We start from the raw sequence: 18,804 nt of genomic DNA, 5'->3' as shown, positions 1-18,804 counted from the left end.
GATCAATCTAATCGGCTTTTATTCAAAAATAAAAAAAAATCTATTAATTATAAAAAATTATAAACGTGCAAATAATGTAAATCAATATTTATAATTAATATCTATGATCTTTTTATTTCTTTATAATTTTATAAAATATTTTTAATTCAAATAAATAAATATATACTCGTATCCATTTATATATTATATTTATATGAATCTATCGTTCTATTTTATTCCACTTAAAATATACAAATCCATCAATAACCATGGATTCTATTATTCTTTATTAGTTTTATGAAGTATTTATTCATCAAAACAAACATATAAAATTAAAATATTCTTAATATTAACAAATAGATATATAATCTTATGAAATATTTTTAATCTAAACAAAAATATAATTATTTGTACTTATACATCATATTCATATAAACTTACTTATAACATCATATTGGTATAAACTTATATATCCTCTCAACCATAAAAATTTTCTTATTCTCTAATCTTGTGATATTTAACTTAATAAATCTTATAATTATCTTACATATATTTCTTATATTTAATTTTATAAAAATTTCATTTATTTATAAATATATTAACTTACCTAACAATAATCCTTCTTCTCTTAAAATAAATTTTTTTTATAAATCTTCTCATTTACTAGAACATACTTAATCCATTCCAAACAAATCAACATTGAGTCGCTATTTCATTCCTTTGCCAGTTACCAGTTGAGAACCGTAATTATTTCTGGACACTATTCAGATTTCAGAGTATAAGCTTCATCAGAGAAACGACCGAGCCGCGCCGCAAATAAAGTATTGCGCACGTGCTCAACTCAAATCTATAACTAGGCTTTCTCCAATCGAATCTCCTTACAGCTAGACATACTTCCCTGTCTCCGACGTCCAAGGCGCCCCAGCCTCTGTTTCTTTTGAAAGGAACGAATAAAAGTTTGGGTCTGATCTCATCTCATCTTCTCCCCTTTTCACCATTTATAGTCAATCCAAGTTCTAGGGTTTTTTTCTTGGCCATAAGTGTTAGGTTATTGATTATCCGAATTGGAGTATTATTGATTGATCGAGTGATTGAATAATAAAGAGGTGGAAAATGTTGAGTGCATCGAGGGGCTTGAGAGCTCGAGCGCTACTAATGTTGCGCAAAGATGTACTCAACCATAATTCACTCTTTTTTTCCCGTGCTTTGGCTCCAATCGGAGCAGGCAGCAGCAGCAGCAGCAGCAGCTCTATTTTTGGGAAAAATCCCACTTTCTACACCAACAACACTAGAAGGGCATATTCGTGGAATCTCATGAACAGAAATGCTAATATCAACGCCTTTCTTTCCGATTCTTCCTTCTCTTCCTCCTTCTCGGCACCCTGCCACCACCCGGTTCGTCAATTTCGAGCCTCAGCTAATGTTTTTCCCCATAAATTTCATTTTTTTGATTTACTAAAACTTTTATTCTGCAAATTTCGGGAGACAGGGCTCAATGCTAAATGGGCGCTTATTATTCTCATCCTCAGCCTCAAGTAATGATGATGACAAATCTCAAAACAAAGCATCACCATCAGCATCAGCTTCATCTCTTACTGAGAAACGACAAGCTGCGGACATGAAAATTCTACGCACTCTTGCAGGCTATTTGTGGATGAAGGATAACTTGGAGTTCCGTTTAAGGGTGATGACTGCCCTGGGATTCCTTGTTGGGGCTAAGCTTTTGAACGTCCAAGTTCCCTTCCTCTTCAAGCTTGCTGTTGACTGGTTGACCACCCCCAACGCCACTGCTCTTGCCAACTCTACTCTTGTTGCCCTTTTTGCTACCCCTGCTGCTGTCTTGATTGGTTATGGCATTGCCCGCTCCGGAGCTTCTGCTTTCAATGGTATCTGCTTTTCTCTTCTTAATTACATCATTTACTTACTAATATATAACCACGCTCCCTCTGTGTTGGCAGAACTGCGTACTGCTGTCTTTTCCAAAGTAGCATTACGAACAATCCGCTCTGTTTCCAGGAAGGTATGTGAGATCTCAAAACAATTACACTTCTTACCCTATAAAAGGTTGCATCTTTTGCATGTTTAACTCTATTAAACTTCTTAATATCCTTTGTCTTTTGCAGGTCTTTTCACATTTACATGATCTTGACCTTCGCTACCATCTTAGGTATTGCCTTAAATATCAGGCACATTGCAATGACTTTTAATCTTTATTCTTTTGTTTCGTCACCCCCCTCCATAAACAGCTTGTTTATCTGTGCTCATATTCATTGTAGCAGGCTCTTCTACAATGTAGTCTACCTCAAGCAGTTAGTTTTGTGCTTCTGCTTCTGATTCTTTTTGTTCACTTTATTTTCAGTCGAGAAACAGGTGCTCTAAATAGAATAATTGATCGTGGTAGCCGTGCAATCAATTTTATTCTTTCATCTATGGTGTTCAACGTTGTACCCACCATTTTAGAGGTTTGATTTTGGTTCAACTTCTGATGAGCTATGTACTTTTAAAGATGTTAATTTCTACTTTCATATGCTGGCACCAACTACAGACACCAGAACTCTTCTTGCCATCCACTATGAGCACCAGTAGTCATTATCTTTGTCATAGTGTTATGATTCAATGATAGTACATTCGATCATGCTCAGTTTCTTAACAAATTTAACAGAGTTAATCTCTATCCTTCTAGATATCTATGGTATCGGGTATACTAGCATACAAATTTGGAGCACCTTTTGCATGGATAACTTCGCTATCAGTTGTGGCATATGTTGCATTTACTTTAACTGTGACACAGGTACCATATATATTGTCAATACTTTATCAGGATCCTTAATGTAGTTTGTGAGGAGTGAAACTTAAGCTTTTCCTGTTATTGCTAGTGGAGAACCAAATTTAGGAAGGCTATGAATAAAGCTGATAATGATGCAAGTACAAGGGCCATTGATTCACTTATCAATTATGAGGTGAGGCTATATTCCCATTTATGAATGCTTTTCAATTTACGTTAATTTATAGTAATCATTTTATCTTTTTGTACTTGATAATGATTATTTTTTCTCTTTATATAGCCCCATCTTAATGCCTTATTTATTGTTTTTTCTTGGGTCTTATATTTCAGACGGTTAAATATTTCAACAATGAAGCTTTCGAAGCAGAAAAGTATGATGAGTTCTTAAAGAGTAAGTATTTTAGGCTGACTGTAGAAATTTTAAGTGCAAGTAACTTCCTCTCAAACTGGAAAGCTATAGTAGAATGACTCATCCATGACCTACTTTATCATAAAAGCTGATATTAACAACTGAATTCCGGAACAACTAAATCCTATTTGAATCAATGTCAGGCATTTATCTGTAAATGCAGGCCTCCTCATAATCTAAAGTGTCACAGCAAATTTATCAATTGCATTTATTAAGACTACAGTAAAATGAATGGATATTATTGCTTAACTATCATGTGAAGCTTCTGCATTACTACCTTGGAAGACCTAAAGTTTGTGAACAGCTGAATTTGGTAATCAGAAAAGAATTTTGTTAACTAGAGATGATGTGGAATCATTGGAAATTCAACACTTTCAATTGCTTAACAATTTGTTATGTTGAGAGTGCATATGTGCATCAGTAAATGTGCTCCTTCATGCTGCAAGTTCCAAACGTGAGGTCTTCTAAGGAAAAGAACTTCCATGAGCTTTGCCTATGCTGCATTGCATTTTCTTGCTTCTTACAGTTAGGACATAGAAATTGTAATCCTGAGAGGGTGGCTGCTTTCGGTATTGTCTAAGCAATAATGTGAAATAAACTTTTGTAATATGGTAGTTCTTCAGGTTGTACAGGTTATTCATGTTACTAGAAGATCTTTTAGTGACCTTTCCAAATATGCTTAGACAAAAAGAAAGCATCTATTTTAGTATTTTTTTCATTCTTCACACTTTGTCTGATATTGCTTCTGTTACTCCTGCTTTTTTTCTAGGGTATGAAGATGCTGCCTTGAAAACTCAACGGAGTCTTGCTTTTCTGAATTTTGGCCAAAATGTGATATTTAGCACAGCTTTATCTACAGCTATGGTGTTGTGTTCGCATGGAATTATGAATGGCCAAATGACAGTTGGTGATCTGGTAAAACTTTTTCTTGACGTGATTTCTTGTAATTGTCACAAAAGTTTCTTCTTTTTTTCTGATTTTTCAAAATAAATTACATTTAGTCAAGTTGTTGAATGATGTGATGTGCCCAAATTTTGAATTTGAAAATACAGGTTATGGTGAATGGGCTACTGTTCCAGCTCTCTCTCCCACTCAATTTCCTCGGAAGTGTTTATCGTGAGACCATACAGAGTCTTGTTGACATGAAATCCATGTTTCAATTACTTGAGGTATTTCTTGAGGAAGTTCCTGCAGATTAAGAGTGTGTCGTGATATATTTGCCTTTGACTGTTTTGTCACTTTCTTTTGGTCTTCAATTCTTCATGGTGCAATTCCTGAGTTTTTGGGGTTAGGAGAGCAACATTATAGTTCATGAAACCATTTTCAAAAATATAATTAAAGAACAGACAATGAGAAGAAAATGTTTGCTTCATTTTTCTCTTTTAAAGATCCTGCCTGGTAATAATGATCCATATGAAGTGCACAGATGAATTCAGTTTGGTAATTCATAAATTATTCTACATGATATGGGGATCATGTCATGTTGCTCTCCTAACCTAAATTATTCAACTTAATGATCGCTGCAGGAGAAGGCTGATATTAGTGACAAGAAAGATGCAAAGCCTTTGAAACTGAATGGGGGAAGCATTCTGTTTGATAACGTGCACTTCAGGTGATTACTGGTTATCTTTATAATTAGTCCTGTTCTAAAGGTAACATCTGGCATTTAGTATATTCATCTGTAGGCATTATAATTAGGCAAGTTGCACGTTTTTGTGATGCTCAAAATGGCCCTGGTTGGTCATTAGTTCTGCTTGGTTTGGAAATTTCTTTTATCATGGATAAAGGAGTTGCATTGTATTGTCAAAATGTTCCAATCTTCTCACATTTTATCATGTAGCTGCCTCTGGTTGTACTTATACGTAGCGCTAGGATATTCTAATGGTCAGACTTACCCTATGTCAGGATTGAATGAGAGAAGGGCTAGAGAGTAAGGGAAATGGAGAGATGGTGGATCCCCTTGTCTGGATATTACAAATATAAAAGGAGAAAAGAAAAGATTAGCCATTATATTGCTTTACTATTTAGCCCTTTATCTATAAGTATTATTAACATTTTATGGGGTAGAATTCGCAATACACTCGTTACTCATTAAAGGTTTTCCTTTCTCTACCATTCTCCCCACTTTGGAGGGATTGAAAAATGCCTTTTTATGGTGAAGGGAGGATAATAGGTTTCTCTTTATTTCCCTTCCCCTCCTTTAATGATACATCCAGAAAGGGAAGGGGTATCCTTCCTTTCCTTTCACTTCCCCTCCATTGCCCAATCTAAACATAGTGTTCCAACTTCTTTTGTATTTTTATGAATGACCATTTTTAAGTTCTATTACTCTTTGCAAAAATCTTCAGCTTTATTTTTGACCTGTTTTTTGTTGGCACTGTCCTTGAATTCAATTCCATGAATATAGTTTCTCCTCAAAGAGTCCATTTAACATGAAATGAACTTGGTTAATCTATACATTTTAGGGTGTGTTTGGTATTGGTTAAAAAAAGTGGATGATGGAAGTTGTAGTAGTCATGGAGCTATCAGTGATAAGATCACCTTTTGTTTGGTATCATACCATTGATTTTGGTGGCAGTGATTTAAATCACTGGATTAATTATGTCACCCTTTGAAAGAGTGATGCCATCACTCCCAAAAATCACAGTGATACTCAATCACTGCCAAGGGAGTGATAAAGATTTTTTTTAGCAGGACAAATTACCCCAACAAATTACTAGCACTACTAGTGGAAAAGCCTATCCATTCCCCCTGTACATCATACAGATTTATTTGCTTTTGGTCTCTGTTCATCTTTTTTGTGTGTTGGTCTTAGATCATGGTTACTTAATTTTGTAGGGATCTTGAATTGCTTTTTAACCAGAAAATTAGCAATTTATATGAAGCTCCTGTGTATTGTAATAGAAATTGAAAACGCTTTCATTTACAAGTAAAACAAAAATGAAAGTGTGAAATTAATTTCTAACTAGAAGATGCTATCCTCGTTATAAGCAAATCTCTATGATTCTATGAATCAGTCTTTGGTTTTGAAAATCAAAAGAATTGATATGAAAGGCAATTGTGGTATTACTTCAACATTAACCAATCGCTGTGACTAACAAGCAGGTTGATGAAACATTAGTGGTGATATGTACTTAGATAATTTATAGCAAACATGGTGATTGAGGATTCCGGGTGTTGTGAAATCATGGGTGATTTTTACATCACTGTTAATCCTCTGTCACTGGGGTGAACGATCACCAAGTGCTCACTTGAATGTTTATAATAGTGGCGACCCCCATTTTTGTCATACGTATTAAAGTTTTCAATTAAATGTATACTGGATTATTAGTATCATTTTGTAAATGCTGTAAATTATTGATTCTCTTTTATTTCTTGTATGGTTTATAATTTGCAAGTATTGCTTTTGTCTGTAATTTGTGTTTTAATTTTCCCTCTGACTGCTTAGATTGCATATGAAACTCATTATTTCCTTGGTACGAGTATTTTAAATTACTAATTTTGTATATATGTAAGGTCAGTAACATGTTTGTTTCTACATGCTAGTCATGCTGTGCATGGAAATTGTCTCCCTATCTGTTTTAAATTTGTTGTTGTCCCTTTCCTACTTGAATCTCAGAGTTTCTTCTTACATGGTTATTGAATTCTTTGAATCCGGTAGCTTAGAAACTTTAAGTTGCTGCTTGGATTGATTTACACATTGTAGGGCTCTAGTTCAGATCACTAGTTTGAGAATCAGGCCTGGTTTGATTGAGTTGATATGTGATCCAGGGATGTAAGGAATGTGTTGGTCATGTTAAGTAATATAATTTCCTTAATTGTTAATCTGCTATTTTTGTCTCTTTCGATGATAGAATCCTAATGTGCTTTTTTTTTTTTTTCTTTTCTGGTTATAATAGTTACCTAGCAGAAAGAAAGATTCTGGATGGGATATCTTTTATTTTACCAGCTGGGAAAAGTGTGGCTATTGTAGGAACTAGTGGAAGTGGTAAGACTTCAGTGGGTGTAAACTCATACTTGTTATTTGCATTTGATGTGGAACAATTGTTAACCTTTTTCTTTTCCTTCCAAGTCTTGGTTTTCCTAGTGTTATGATTTTGTCATTTGTTGAATGCTCTAACTCCCAAGATTCAAGCATTACATGCATGACTCCATGCAATATTTCCTGCATTGGGTGTATGAACGGTGTAGATTACCCTGCTAGATGGAACCTTTCAGTATTTGGTTGGAAATGTCACTCTGAGATGGTGGCTCGTAAAATCACAAGCAAAAGTTTCTTTTTTTTTTTTTTTTTTGGGGGGGGGGGGGGGGTGGAGGGGGGTGGGTGTGGTCGTTGGGTGTCAAAATGTGCAACACGTTTGTGAGATGCTTTTTAATTTTCGTGATGAGTCAACTATCTCAAAAAGTCATAGGGCTAATTGTGGCTTTTATTATTAAAACTCTATTATTGTATTATATTTCCTAGTCTACTTTAACAACCCTTGATGTAATTAATTTTGAATTTGCTTTCAGGCAAGTCAACCATTCTTCGATTGCTTTTCAGGTTCTTCGACGTTCATTCAGGAAGCGTAAGAATAAATACTTTTTTTAGTCGTACTATAAGTTACCAATACATGTTTCTGACTTCGGCAATCTTTTTAATTCATCAAGTTAATGAACTTATCTTCGCAGTGTCAGTCTTCATGACAAGTTCAACAATAGTATTCAATTATAAATCATATATAAACTCTGCAATGATTTCTCGTTAAAAAAGCTCGTCTCTCTTGCATGCTGGTAACAGCTTGCACAATTTACATTTAAGACCATAAATTTTTTATTTGGTCTAAGGTATTTTGGCACCTTTTTCCAATTTGACTCACTAGCCCACAGTACTGACTATTGGTTCTCTGTACAGATCAGGATAGACGGTCAAGACATACGAGATGTAACACTGGATAGTCTTCGACAGTCTATTGGTGTTGTGCCACAAGATACAGTTAGTTCAATAGACAATTTTGTATTCATTTTTCCTTGCTTATTTATGTATAAACCGATGAGGAACACCAATTTTGCTTAATGGGCAGGTACTCTTCAATGATACGATATTTCACAATATACACTATGGCCGTCTTTCTGCTACAAAAGAAGAGGTTAATTTCATAGTTCACAGCCCTGCTCTTATTTTTCTTTTACAGCCTAACACATGTTTCCATATAGGTTTATAATGCTGCTAAACAGGCTGCAATTCATGACACTATCATGAACTTCCCTGAAAAATATTCAACTGTGGTTGGGGAACGAGGGCTTAAGGTGAGAGGCCTCTCCATTCATGATTGTTTTTAATGCATTATGGTGGTATGATGCCTGACTTAAGGCTTTTGGGGCCTAATGCTTGGATTTTTTTATGGCCTCTCAAATAGATTATTCGATACTGATGATAATTTCCTGTCCAAAGAACTTGAATGGGAAAGAAGTGATCATTCCTATAGATTGCCTTCTGGCGTTCTCTAGAATTCTACCTAATTAGGTGACTTTTCTTGCCAGTTAAGTGGCGGTGAGAAACAACGTGTAGCTCTTGCTCGTGCATTCCTGAAAGCTCCAGCTATTTTGTAAGCATTCCTTCTTGATGTAACCTATTATGTATTCATATCTTAACTACACTTCATTCTTGTATTGATAAATTTTTACAGTGTTTGATAAACTTGTTATATGCGGGTAGATTTCGCCAACAAAGAGAATTAATGTTACATTGGATAGAAATGCAATTCCTGCCATGCTTAATTAGTAGAAAAATGTAGAATATTTTTAATCCCTTTCCCCAAGAGCCTATTTGTCATGTGGGAGACGAATTCCCCTAGAACCGAAAGATATAGGCTGACAAAAAAATGAGAAAAGGAAAGCCTATTTGTTCTTTCATCTGTTTGTCATAAACAGTGCATGATTTTCTGTTCATTTCTATTCACAGGTTGTGTGATGAAGCTACTAGTGCACTTGACAGTACGACTGAATCAGAGATATTGAATGCATTAAAGTCACTAGCAAATAATAGGACTTCAATATTCATTGCTCACAGGCTTACAACAGCAATGCAGTGTGATAAGGTACGCATGCCTATAAAAGTTACGTGATCATGCATTCATGGCACTGACATTGAAATGTCCTTGGCTATTCTTTCTCCTTCTTTCTCTCTCTCCATGCACAAGAGGATCAAATACTAAGTAGGCAGGAAAAAAGTACCTACAAAGAACTAAAATCGCAAAATGATTTGTGTTTTTACCATTTGCTTTCATCCTTTGGGTTAAAATGGTTGAGAAATTCTAACAATGTGAAAGAGAGAATGTCAAATTCCCTCTGGCTTTGGCCTCTCATACGCCCTTTGTTTTTTTTTTCCCTCATGCTTTGTCTATCTGTGCCCAATATACAAGATTCTGTGCCAACTATTTTGTTAAGTAGTAGTTCAAAATTGGGTTAATATCAGATTTGACCCCTACTACAAAAATTTTTCAGTGTAGTACCATTACTTTTAAAATGTATAATGCGGTTCCTATACCATCCTTCTGTGTGACAATCCAGTACTTGGGCTAACATCGTTAACTAAAGACAATTACATGGCTGCCATCCAATTACATGTTGACATGTGTCATATTTTATCATGTCATCTTGCCAGGTGGCATTCACATGGATGCCACATGGCACTTGTCATGATTTTAATAATATAAAAAAGTATAAATACTTTTTTATTTTTAAAATTAGAAAGGAAAAAACTTTTAAAAATAACAGTATAAAGTTTACAAAATAAATTTTTATATATTTTTTAAAATTATGACACATGGGACCTATGCATATGCTATGAGACAAGATGACATAGTAAAATATGCCATATGTCATCATATGATTGGCAGACAGCCTCGTCATCTTCTTCAACTGCTGTTAGCCCTAAGTGCTAGATTCTCACATGGAAGGACAGTACAGGTAACACATTACACATTTTAAAATTAAAGATACCAAATCAAAAATTTTCTTATAGTACAGGCCAAATATGATATTAATCCTTCAAAAATTTACTAATATCTATCAAAGTACAAAGATAAACTGCATTGTACCATTATATAGTTTCAGCAACATCCAGAGTACTCACCAAATTATCAATTTGGCAGCATGTGAGATAACTGTCTTTATTTATGTTGTAATACCCTATTCAGCCTGAAAATTCAGCCAGTTCTGCGATGCTTCTGACTTTTTTCAAAAAAATGAACTTGCTTTCATCAGCAGAAAAACAAATATAAAATGGTTTTCACTGAAATAATGAATCCTTTCGTTTCCTCAGACACAATGTAAGATATCTGGGTTTAACTGAACACTGTAATTAATCAATCTCACTTGTTTCCTCTAATATTCTCACTTTCAACCAAGATCATCCTTCTCTATTTAATCCCTGAACTGTCAATTTTATCTTTTCTAGGTTTATCCGGTGCTCAAGTTTGCCATTCTTTTTCTTTCTTTTTGTTTCCATATACGTATTGCAGATAATTGTTCTGGAGAATGGCAAGGTGATCGAACAGGGACCACACGATATTCTCTTGGCAAAGGCAGGAAGATATGCACAGCTGTGGTCACAGCAAAATAATTCCATGGATGCTATTGACACAGCCATCAAAGTTGAGGCATGAAACTTAAATTATAGTTCTGTGTAATCAAATTTTGTAGAAATTCAGATGTAGCCCCTTTGCAATTCTTCCATGCCCTTCCTGACAAGATGGAGGTGAATTTGTTATGTATGATTCCTTTTCTTTCAATGCTGGGGCAAAGCTGTTGAGTCTGATTTATTTTGTACAGTCGTGATACACCGAATGGAAGCTTCTAAACTAGATATCAATAGTCCAATACCATGATATTCTGTTTTTGCTGCCGTTACCAGTGCTACCCATTATTGGATAATATTGACTCAGTGCAGTGCCTTCTTGCATACTTGCTGTTGTAATTCGGCTGAGGCACTCGGCCTTTTCTCAATTGTTTAGTTTGTCAAAAAAAATTTTGATTGAATATAGCTGCCTTACTGGTTTGATTTAGGAAGGAACGCAATGTACAAGAATAGTGTATTATATTTTACATGCTTTTGTAGTTTAGTTCTTTGTCAAATGCTTATGAATTTGGTTTCATCTTTGACATGCATGCTTAAACTATCTTTACTATTTGCTTTATTTTTTTGGTCAAGTCTACCATTCGTTACCCTTTTGAAGTGAAGACCCAATAGCCAATATCGTTGCCGGATCCAGACTTCCGTTTAAGGGTAAGGATCCTTCAGGAAACAAGCTTACATAGCAACCCATTTCTAAAACAGGTTCCTTAAAGAGGTCCCAAAATGAGAGGTCGTGGTCAACCACTCTCCAGAAGACAGAATTCCAGTCACCGAGCCAAGCTAGCAGAGTTTGCGCAATTGGCAACTCAATTCCTGCCAATGTCCACACAGAATTGGAACTGAAATAGCATGGGGCGTGCAACGTTACAAGTCAATATGATGTCAAATCTCCTATATATATATGGTATCGCTCTAACCTCCAGCTAAGTCGGCAAAGACAGCATTTTATCTGAAAAACTACAATTATCCTAACAATATCTCATTTTATGTCTATTACAACAACAAATTAAATTTTATATTTTAAAATTCCGGAGACGATCGTGATTTTGAAATTTTTTTGCACCATTTATTTTTATTGATAACAATATTTTCATCTATTTTTTTAATCCTTATATCATTTCTTATTATTTGCATTCAAGTCTTTTACAATATATCTTTAAAAGTTATGGTTACTCTTAAATCTAAAAGTTTATTTTCCTTAATAGGTACACAAATAGATGTACATTTTACATATCCAAATCATTTCAAACAATTATTTCTTATCTTTTCCTTAATTTAAATTATCCTTAATTTTTTTCAAATTTTCTCATTTCTAATTATGTTTCTTATAGTTTTATCACACATTCATCTAAACATTTTCATTTATTATTTAACGATCGAACACTCAGTTTCATATGACAACTTAAGCCTTACAGTTGTTTTATTCAATTTCGCATTTAACTTTAAAGTCATGTTCCAATCACACAATACATCCAACGCACTTCATTACTTCACACATTCTACTTAAATCTTATGATTTACATTATTTTTTATCGCAATATCGTTCTGAATAATTATCCCAAATATTAAAAATAACTACTCCTAGGTACTATCTCACTATCTAACATAATCACATTAGTAATCACTTCTTTATGATTATTAAACTTATATTTTATATATTTAATTTTAAATCTACTCAATTTAAAGCCTCGAGACTCCAATGTATGCCTCCATAATTCTAATTTTACATTAAGATCATTGCTAGTCTCAGTAACTAAAATTATATCATTAGTAAATAACATACACCATGGCACCTTGTCTTGGATATATCCAGTTAGCTCGTCCATAAATAATGCAAAAAGAAATGGACTTAATGCCGAGGCTTAATGCAATCCTGAGATAATAAGAACGCTATCAATCATGCCCCCAACCATCTTCACATTTATTACATCTCATTTAATACATATTTATAACTATATTAATGTATTTTAAAGGAACTCTTTTCTTCAATAAGGTCCACTAAAACACCTATCGAGAAACTTTATTATATGATTTCTCTATATCAATAAATGTCATATGTAGATATTTCTTCCTTGCCTTGAAACCCTCTAGTAAAAACCTTAATAGATAAATTACCTCTATTGTGAAACGTCCTAACATAAACCCAAATTGATTTTCAAAAATAGTGACATCATGTCGTAATCTATATTCAATTGCTCTCTCTCAGAATTTCATAATATGACTCATAAATTTTATTTTTTGATAGTTCGAATCATTTTTAAATCACCTTTATTCTTATATAAAAGCATTATAATATTCTTTCTCCATTTTTTTGGCATCTATTAAGTGTGCCAAATTTTGTTGCAAAAGTCCAACAACCGTCCTATCCCTACTTCATCTAAGCATTTCCAAACTTCTATCAAATTTCATCTTGTCTTATAATTTTCTTTACTTTCATCATTCTTAAAGCTTTTTAAATCTCATATATTTAAATATTCCGTTTAAATACATGATTTATATATTTAAAAAATGTATGTTAAGCCTACTTATACCATGCTCAAAATTACCATTAAAGAGGTTATCAAAACTATCTCTCTATCTCTTCTTAATCTCAACATATTTCACTAAAACTCTTTCATCATTGACTTTGATGCATTTTACACCATTAAAATCCTTATTCTTTTTATCATTCATCTTAGCAATTTTGAATAACTAATTTTCTCCATCTAGTGTCTCTAGTTTTCTATATAATTCCTTAATCTTAGTCTTTAAATCTCTAATAGCCTTTTTAACTTCTTTTTTATTGTCTTATACTTCAAATAACTCCCTTCATCCTTAATGTTCCTTAAATTTCTATAACACTCCCACTTAATTTTAATTATCATTTTCACATCATCATTCTACCACCAAGATTAATTTTCTAATGGTGCACAACTCCCAGATTTGTCAAGTATTTTTTTAGCAACTTTTTGAATTCTAATAGAAATATTTTCCCATATTACTACAACATTCTCATTAAACTTCTAATCAACTTTTTTACCATTATATTCTTAAAAGCTAACATTTTGTCCCCGTTCAAGTTCCACCACTTAATACATAGTTCATAACATTGATGTATCCTCTTTGACTCCCATAAGTAAAAGATATCTAGAACTAGTAATCTATATTGTGTTGTCACACTCTCACTCGGTATAATCTTGCAATATTTGCAATTACTTCTATCCGCTTTTCTTGTAAAAAAAAATTAATTTGACTAACATTTAACTCACTCTTAAAAGTCATCTAATGTGATTCTCTTTTCTTAAAACACGTATTTAATTCAGTTAGGTCAAATATAGTAACAAACTCTAAAATATTATTTCTAGTATCATTTCTTTCTCCAAAGCTATATCCCGTGCACCTTTTTGAAGTCATTATAATCCTTACTTACGTGACTATTAATATTTCCTCCAATAAATAACTTTTTTTCGTTTGGTATAGCTAGCATTACCTATGTGAATCTTTTCAAAAATTTTGCTTACTTGCTTAATCCAAACTTATTTATAAGACATAAGTATTAATGACGTTAATAGTTTCCTCTCATAATATAAGTTTAATATGTAAAATTTTATCTCAATCACATCATCCTTCAAATTTTTATCTACATCTTCACTCCATTTCTATTTTTTTACTTGTTTGTGTACCAAAATTTAGAACCCCATACTTTTATCTCTATGACCTTTTTTTTCACTCATTTAATTTTTTAATAACACATAATATTAATTCCTCTCATAATCATCACCTCTCTTATCTGTATTAATTTATCAGTTAACCATTCTATACTTCAAGTAGCTAAATCTAATTTACTTTTATAGACTAATTTTTTACTCGTATTCGTACATTAAAACAAAAAAAAAAATCCTTACTTATTTGACACCACACCCAAGTGATGATGTGACACATCACTTTTGAGCGAAGACCTAACAACCTGTCTCTTTAACACTACACCCAGACTCCTATGTAACACCAATTGCAAAATGACCCAACAAGAATTTTTATTTTAGCCTCTCATCAATTTGTCTGATGAAGCACAAAATTTAAGATGAACGTTTTTGATAAATACACATGTACCAATATAAACATTTTGCTCTTATATTAATAATAATTATTGTTTAATAGTATAAAATGCACTTAGCATTTGATTTAATGACAATGCATGTGTAAATATATATATATATATATATTTGTTCAAATAGTTAGAATCCAAATTTTTTCTAAATCCCAAATAAGAAAATACAATAGTAGAAAAACACAGTTGATAAGTTGACTCAACCGTATCTATATATTCCTTTACAGAGTTTATTTAAATTTCACCCAAAAAAAAGTGAGGGAAGGCCTTAATATACCTAAAAACGTGGATCAATACCAAATAACAAGAGCATATACTCCATTGTCTACTCTATACCGAATAAATATATCATGTTTGATACTCTATTTTCAAAATGAAGTTTTAATCTCTTCAATATTAAATTCTAGTGGTATATTTTTAAGGTTGAAAAGTTAATTAAAAATTCAAAAACTATTCCACAAGCGATATTTTAGGGGGAAAAAATAAAAAACCTGTTCATCTCAAATCTCACCAAATGTTAATCACGAGACACAATCATCAGCATGTCAGACCCAATAAAAGAAGCTACCTTCCTTTGTACAGCTTGACTTAAACCCAATAGGTTTTCCTAGGTAGCAGCATACAAAACATAATTAGACACTGAGTAGAAAAAACACAGTAGAAAATGTCCGACATTAGTTTGACTTCAGAACTGAGAAAGTAACAGCATCATTGCAAACATAGGCGCTTCTCTTTTCTACTCAAAGCAAAACCCAAACTTTTTCTTCACTGCTAACCTGGAAAATTTTGAAAGCCTTATGTTTCCTTCTACACTCTACTCCTTGACAATCTCGGAGCAGGTTTTTTTCTAGGCTTAGAAGAGGCAAATTTTCCACCATCCTTGGCCAATTCTTCCTTGCTTGATTTACTAACATTGGTTGCTTTGCCTTTCCTTTTGAGTTTTTGAGACACATCAAAATACTTTCTCTCATTATCCGTAGCACTTTTAATCTTGAGCTCTTGAGAAATTGATAAGCAATTCTGCTTACTTGATATTGAGTCAAGCTTCATGCTCCCCCTGGTTCTACTTTTAATGCAACTAGTAAATCCTTTGTCTGCAACATCCTCTTCACATCCTTGACTCAAAATTGATGATACCCTAATTATGTAAATCTGCAGTGGCACCAGAATGCATTTATTTCCATCCATCTGTTCCTTCTTAAATAAGTACTTACATATGAACCAAATAGGATGATTTGCAAAACTTAATTAATCAAAAATAAATAGGTAGAACATCAAGTATGATAAGGGACTCTAGCCATGTGAACGCTTCAAACAAGCTGGAGAAATCGCTAAAGATTTCTAAACCACTTAAGGATGGCAACATAAGGGAATAACGCAGTTTATGCTAATATTTTAGCCTTCTCTGCTCAAGGACGATTAATAGGGTTCTATTATAAATATGCTAACAAATATCTGATATCCAGATTAGGTCACGGTACAATTGTACAGACATGAGGGAATACATTTGATCCTAAACTTCAAGAGCACTTTATGTTGAAAGAGAAATATTAATCATAGGCATGAGCAAGACAATCCGACCAGATTTGACCTCATTTACGCCAAAGCTTTGCAGCAACATAAATGCTAAATAGACTCAAAGTAAGATCTCATTTATCTAAGATGAGTAAAATTATATGATTGTAAAATGGATCAGAAATGCAAGAATAAAGCTGATGTCCATGAATCTAAGTTAAATGGCATCTAATGGAAAGGCAAGGGACTGCAAAATTCACTTAAATAGTTCACGCCCTAACATAGTTATGCTTACCTTGAATCTGGTTGGTTCAATCAATTCAAAAACCAGAGCGTCACCATCGTCCAATTTGTGGTCCAGTGCAAAAGTTCTCCAGCCACCACTGAGCCCTGCTCTTTTGCCAATGTAGATAGCGTCATATTCTGAACCATTTTCGTCCTCTAATACCATATCTTCTACCATTTTTGAAAGATGGTCCTCACAAAACTTGGAAGGTAGCCCCTTGTAGCAAAAGAAATAACCAGACAGTCAGTGAAGTAAGCTCATACTTTGCATTTGCCTTTTATTTAGGCATATGCAGCAGATTTGTTGAGCAAGGTTCAGCTAAGTAAAGAAGTTCCATAGTCTTAAATAAAATTTCCTTACAAAAACTTACCAGCCAAAAACAACTGTAAACATGGGACCTAACCATTGATTTTACAAAAGATGGATTCCCAGATTGTAAACTGTTTTGGAGATCCTCTGCAGCTTTAATAGCCTTAACCCTTTCTTCATACGAAGCAGTTTTGACTTCATCTAGTGGCCTTGCTAGATAGCTGAAAAGTGATGGAATCAAAACTAACATCTAAGAAAGGTACCATTAATTTGACAGAAGAATTAATTCTACCTCGCCCAAGAAGATGAATTTGACCTTGATCTCTTTCGCAAAGATGGAAGGTCTATGTCCACCTGTATTAGAAGCAAGAGGAGTTATTTGTAGTTTCTGCATTTTTACCAAGGCCAATCAGACCCATTAAGAGAAAAATATTTGTAAAGAGGAAGCAGTAACTCCAAGGTTTATAAGCATGGGAATTCAATTTTCTCTTCTAACTGTAATGGTGTAATACAAGCATGTCTTGAAAGTTATAACTGAATTTGAATCTACAGTGTCAGGAAGGAACCAAATACAGTCATCACAATGTTGCTTTATCCTTGAACTATATTTTTTTTGCAGTACATCGCAGGTATTTACATCATCACAATATGAAGGAACTGGGTTACGTGCACGAGAAGAACGTCTAAGCTGCTCAAATGTGCGGGTACTTTTTGGTTTTAGTCTGGGTTTGTAGAGTCGTTGCTGCACATTAAAAATTAAAACAAGGTGAAATAAGGAGAATTATTATAAGAAGCCCATTTGAGATAAACTCAAACAAAGAAGTAGTGACGATGGTAAGTTAAGTTTTACCTGGGACTGGGATTTGTTGTGAGAATTTGAAAGTTGAGCTAAAGAAGTGGAGATTTCTGAAACTCCTAATTCCTACATTAGGAATTAACAGGGTGAATGAGTTACTTCAAACCCCAAACTTAGATAGAAAGCCAAGTTTCTCATGTCAAATGTTACAACAAGTAGACTAATGAAAATAAATCTTCCGTCATTGACTTGTATCTGTGGAGTAATACAGATATTAGATAAAGTTGTTTTCATCCTTGAGAATTAGAGGCGGATCCATGTGTATTAGTAGGGAACATCCCAAAATTGATACAAGCAAAGAAAGATTTAATTCAGAAACACAAGAAAGAAACCTGGAATCTCTTTTTGTTTTCCTCGAGGCGTTGCCGACGGGCCTCTTCATAACAGTTTTCCACCATCGTAACTTGCAAACGTTTTCTTAGGAGTACTAATTCAGTTCCACAACCTTTTTCAGACCAAAAAAAAAAAAAAAGAACCCTCAAAAACTCAACCTTTACTTATAACAATGTTTATAATGTTTATATGGGTTCATATGGTTTAGTATTTGTTTAGTATGTGTTAACAACAAAGAAGTAGACAACGACTTACCGGAACTTGATTTAGAAGCCAAAAGGACGAGGCCAACTGACGCCGGACGTTTCACTCTCACTTGGGGCAATTTTAAATGTTTAAAGAAGGAAATGGCGCCCTTTTGAATTTTGAAAGAAAGAAATTAAAAACCTCGTTTGACTCTCTACTCTGTACACTGCCCGATTCATTTCATAGCCCGTTCTATTCCTTTGCATGTGCGTGCATTTTTTTCTAAACTCATTTAAACGAATGATAAAATTGCTTTTGATAATATTAAAAATAATAATGATGGTTATTAGTTATATGACAAGATTAAAATTAATAATAGAATATATGTTTAAATGTAAATGTAATAATGATGGTAAAGTTAATTATATTCGAAAATATAAA

The 18,804-nt window shown here is 33.5% G+C and overlaps 2 protein-coding genes across 3 annotated transcripts; one reads left to right on the top strand and one right to left on the bottom strand.

The window, feature by feature from the left end:
• Positions 1 to 859: 859 nt before the first annotated feature.
• Positions 860 to 11,297, top strand: ABCB25 (ABC transporter of the mitochondrion 3). Of its 2 annotated transcripts, none has more exons than XR_016342733.1 (19): positions 860 to 1,374; positions 1,469 to 1,865; positions 1,938 to 1,999; positions 2,103 to 2,146; positions 2,339 to 2,441; positions 2,663 to 2,770; positions 2,856 to 2,939; positions 3,095 to 3,155; positions 3,943 to 4,088; positions 4,226 to 4,342; positions 4,700 to 4,785; positions 7,073 to 7,161; positions 7,686 to 7,741; positions 8,068 to 8,148; positions 8,237 to 8,302; positions 8,370 to 8,462; positions 8,573 to 8,761; positions 9,118 to 9,253; positions 10,679 to 11,297. XR_016342733.1 is itself a non-coding variant. In XM_022873585.2 (19 exons), the coding sequence occupies exons 1-19, from the start codon at positions 1,093 to 1,095 to the stop codon at positions 10,820 to 10,822; spliced, it is 2,220 nt and encodes a 739-aa protein (XP_022729320.2). In that variant the 5' UTR covers positions 860 to 1,092; the 3' UTR covers positions 10,823 to 11,297. The 2 variants fall into 2 exon arrangements, 1 of the variants encoding a protein (XP_022729320.2); XM_022873585.2 differs by having other exon boundaries at positions 8,697 to 8,761.
• A 4,136-nt stretch (positions 11,298 to 15,433) lies between these two features.
• Positions 15,434 to 18,550, bottom strand: LOC111284255 (AP2/B3-like transcriptional factor family protein). The gene is made up of 8 exons (XM_089763326.1): positions 18,433 to 18,550; positions 18,177 to 18,289; positions 17,839 to 17,910; positions 17,626 to 17,730; positions 17,281 to 17,342; positions 17,050 to 17,209; positions 16,689 to 16,895; positions 15,434 to 16,030 (listed from the first exon to the last, which is right to left on the bottom strand). The coding sequence occupies exons 2-8, from the start codon at positions 18,240 to 18,242 to the stop codon at positions 15,686 to 15,688; spliced, it is 1,017 nt and encodes a 338-aa protein (XP_089619452.1). The 5' UTR covers positions 18,243 to 18,289; positions 18,433 to 18,550; the 3' UTR covers positions 15,434 to 15,685.
• Positions 18,551 to 18,804: the final 254 nt, after the last annotated feature.

This window comes from Durio zibethinus, chromosome 6 (assembly GCF_047325235.1).
Source record: "Durio zibethinus cultivar Kanyao isolate XHJ-2024 chromosome 6, ASM4732523v1, whole genome shotgun sequence".
Classification (NCBI taxonomy): Eukaryota; Viridiplantae; Streptophyta; class Magnoliopsida; order Malvales; family Malvaceae; genus Durio; species Durio zibethinus.
This window is presented reverse-complemented; position numbering and strand designations above follow the sequence as displayed.

Bases quoted from the DNA above. Each gene is read 5' to 3' on its own strand.
- LOC111284255 (XM_089763326.1), bottom strand. From the start codon at position 18,242: ATGGTGGAAAACTGTTATGAAGAGGCCCGTCGGCAACGCCTCGAGGAA. The intron at 17,911-18,176 runs GTTTCTTTCTTG...TTCCTAATGTAG, and splicing joins AAAACAAAAAGAGATTCCAG to GAATTAGGAGTTTCAGAAAT. The intron at 16,896-17,049 runs GTAAGTTTTTGT...TTTTGCTACAAG, and splicing joins TTTACAGTTGTTTTTGGCTG to GGGCTACCTTCCAAGTTTTG.
- ABCB25 (XM_022873585.2), top strand. From the start codon at position 1,093: ATGTTGAGTGCATCGAGGGGCTTGAGAGCTCGAGCGCTACTAATGTTG. The intron at 7,162-7,685 runs GTAAGACTTCAG...ATTTGCTTTCAG, and splicing joins TGTAGGAACTAGTGGAAGTG to GCAAGTCAACCATTCTTCGA. The intron at 8,149-8,236 runs GTTAGTTCAATA...CTTAATGGGCAG, and splicing joins GTGTTGTGCCACAAGATACA to GTACTCTTCAATGATACGAT.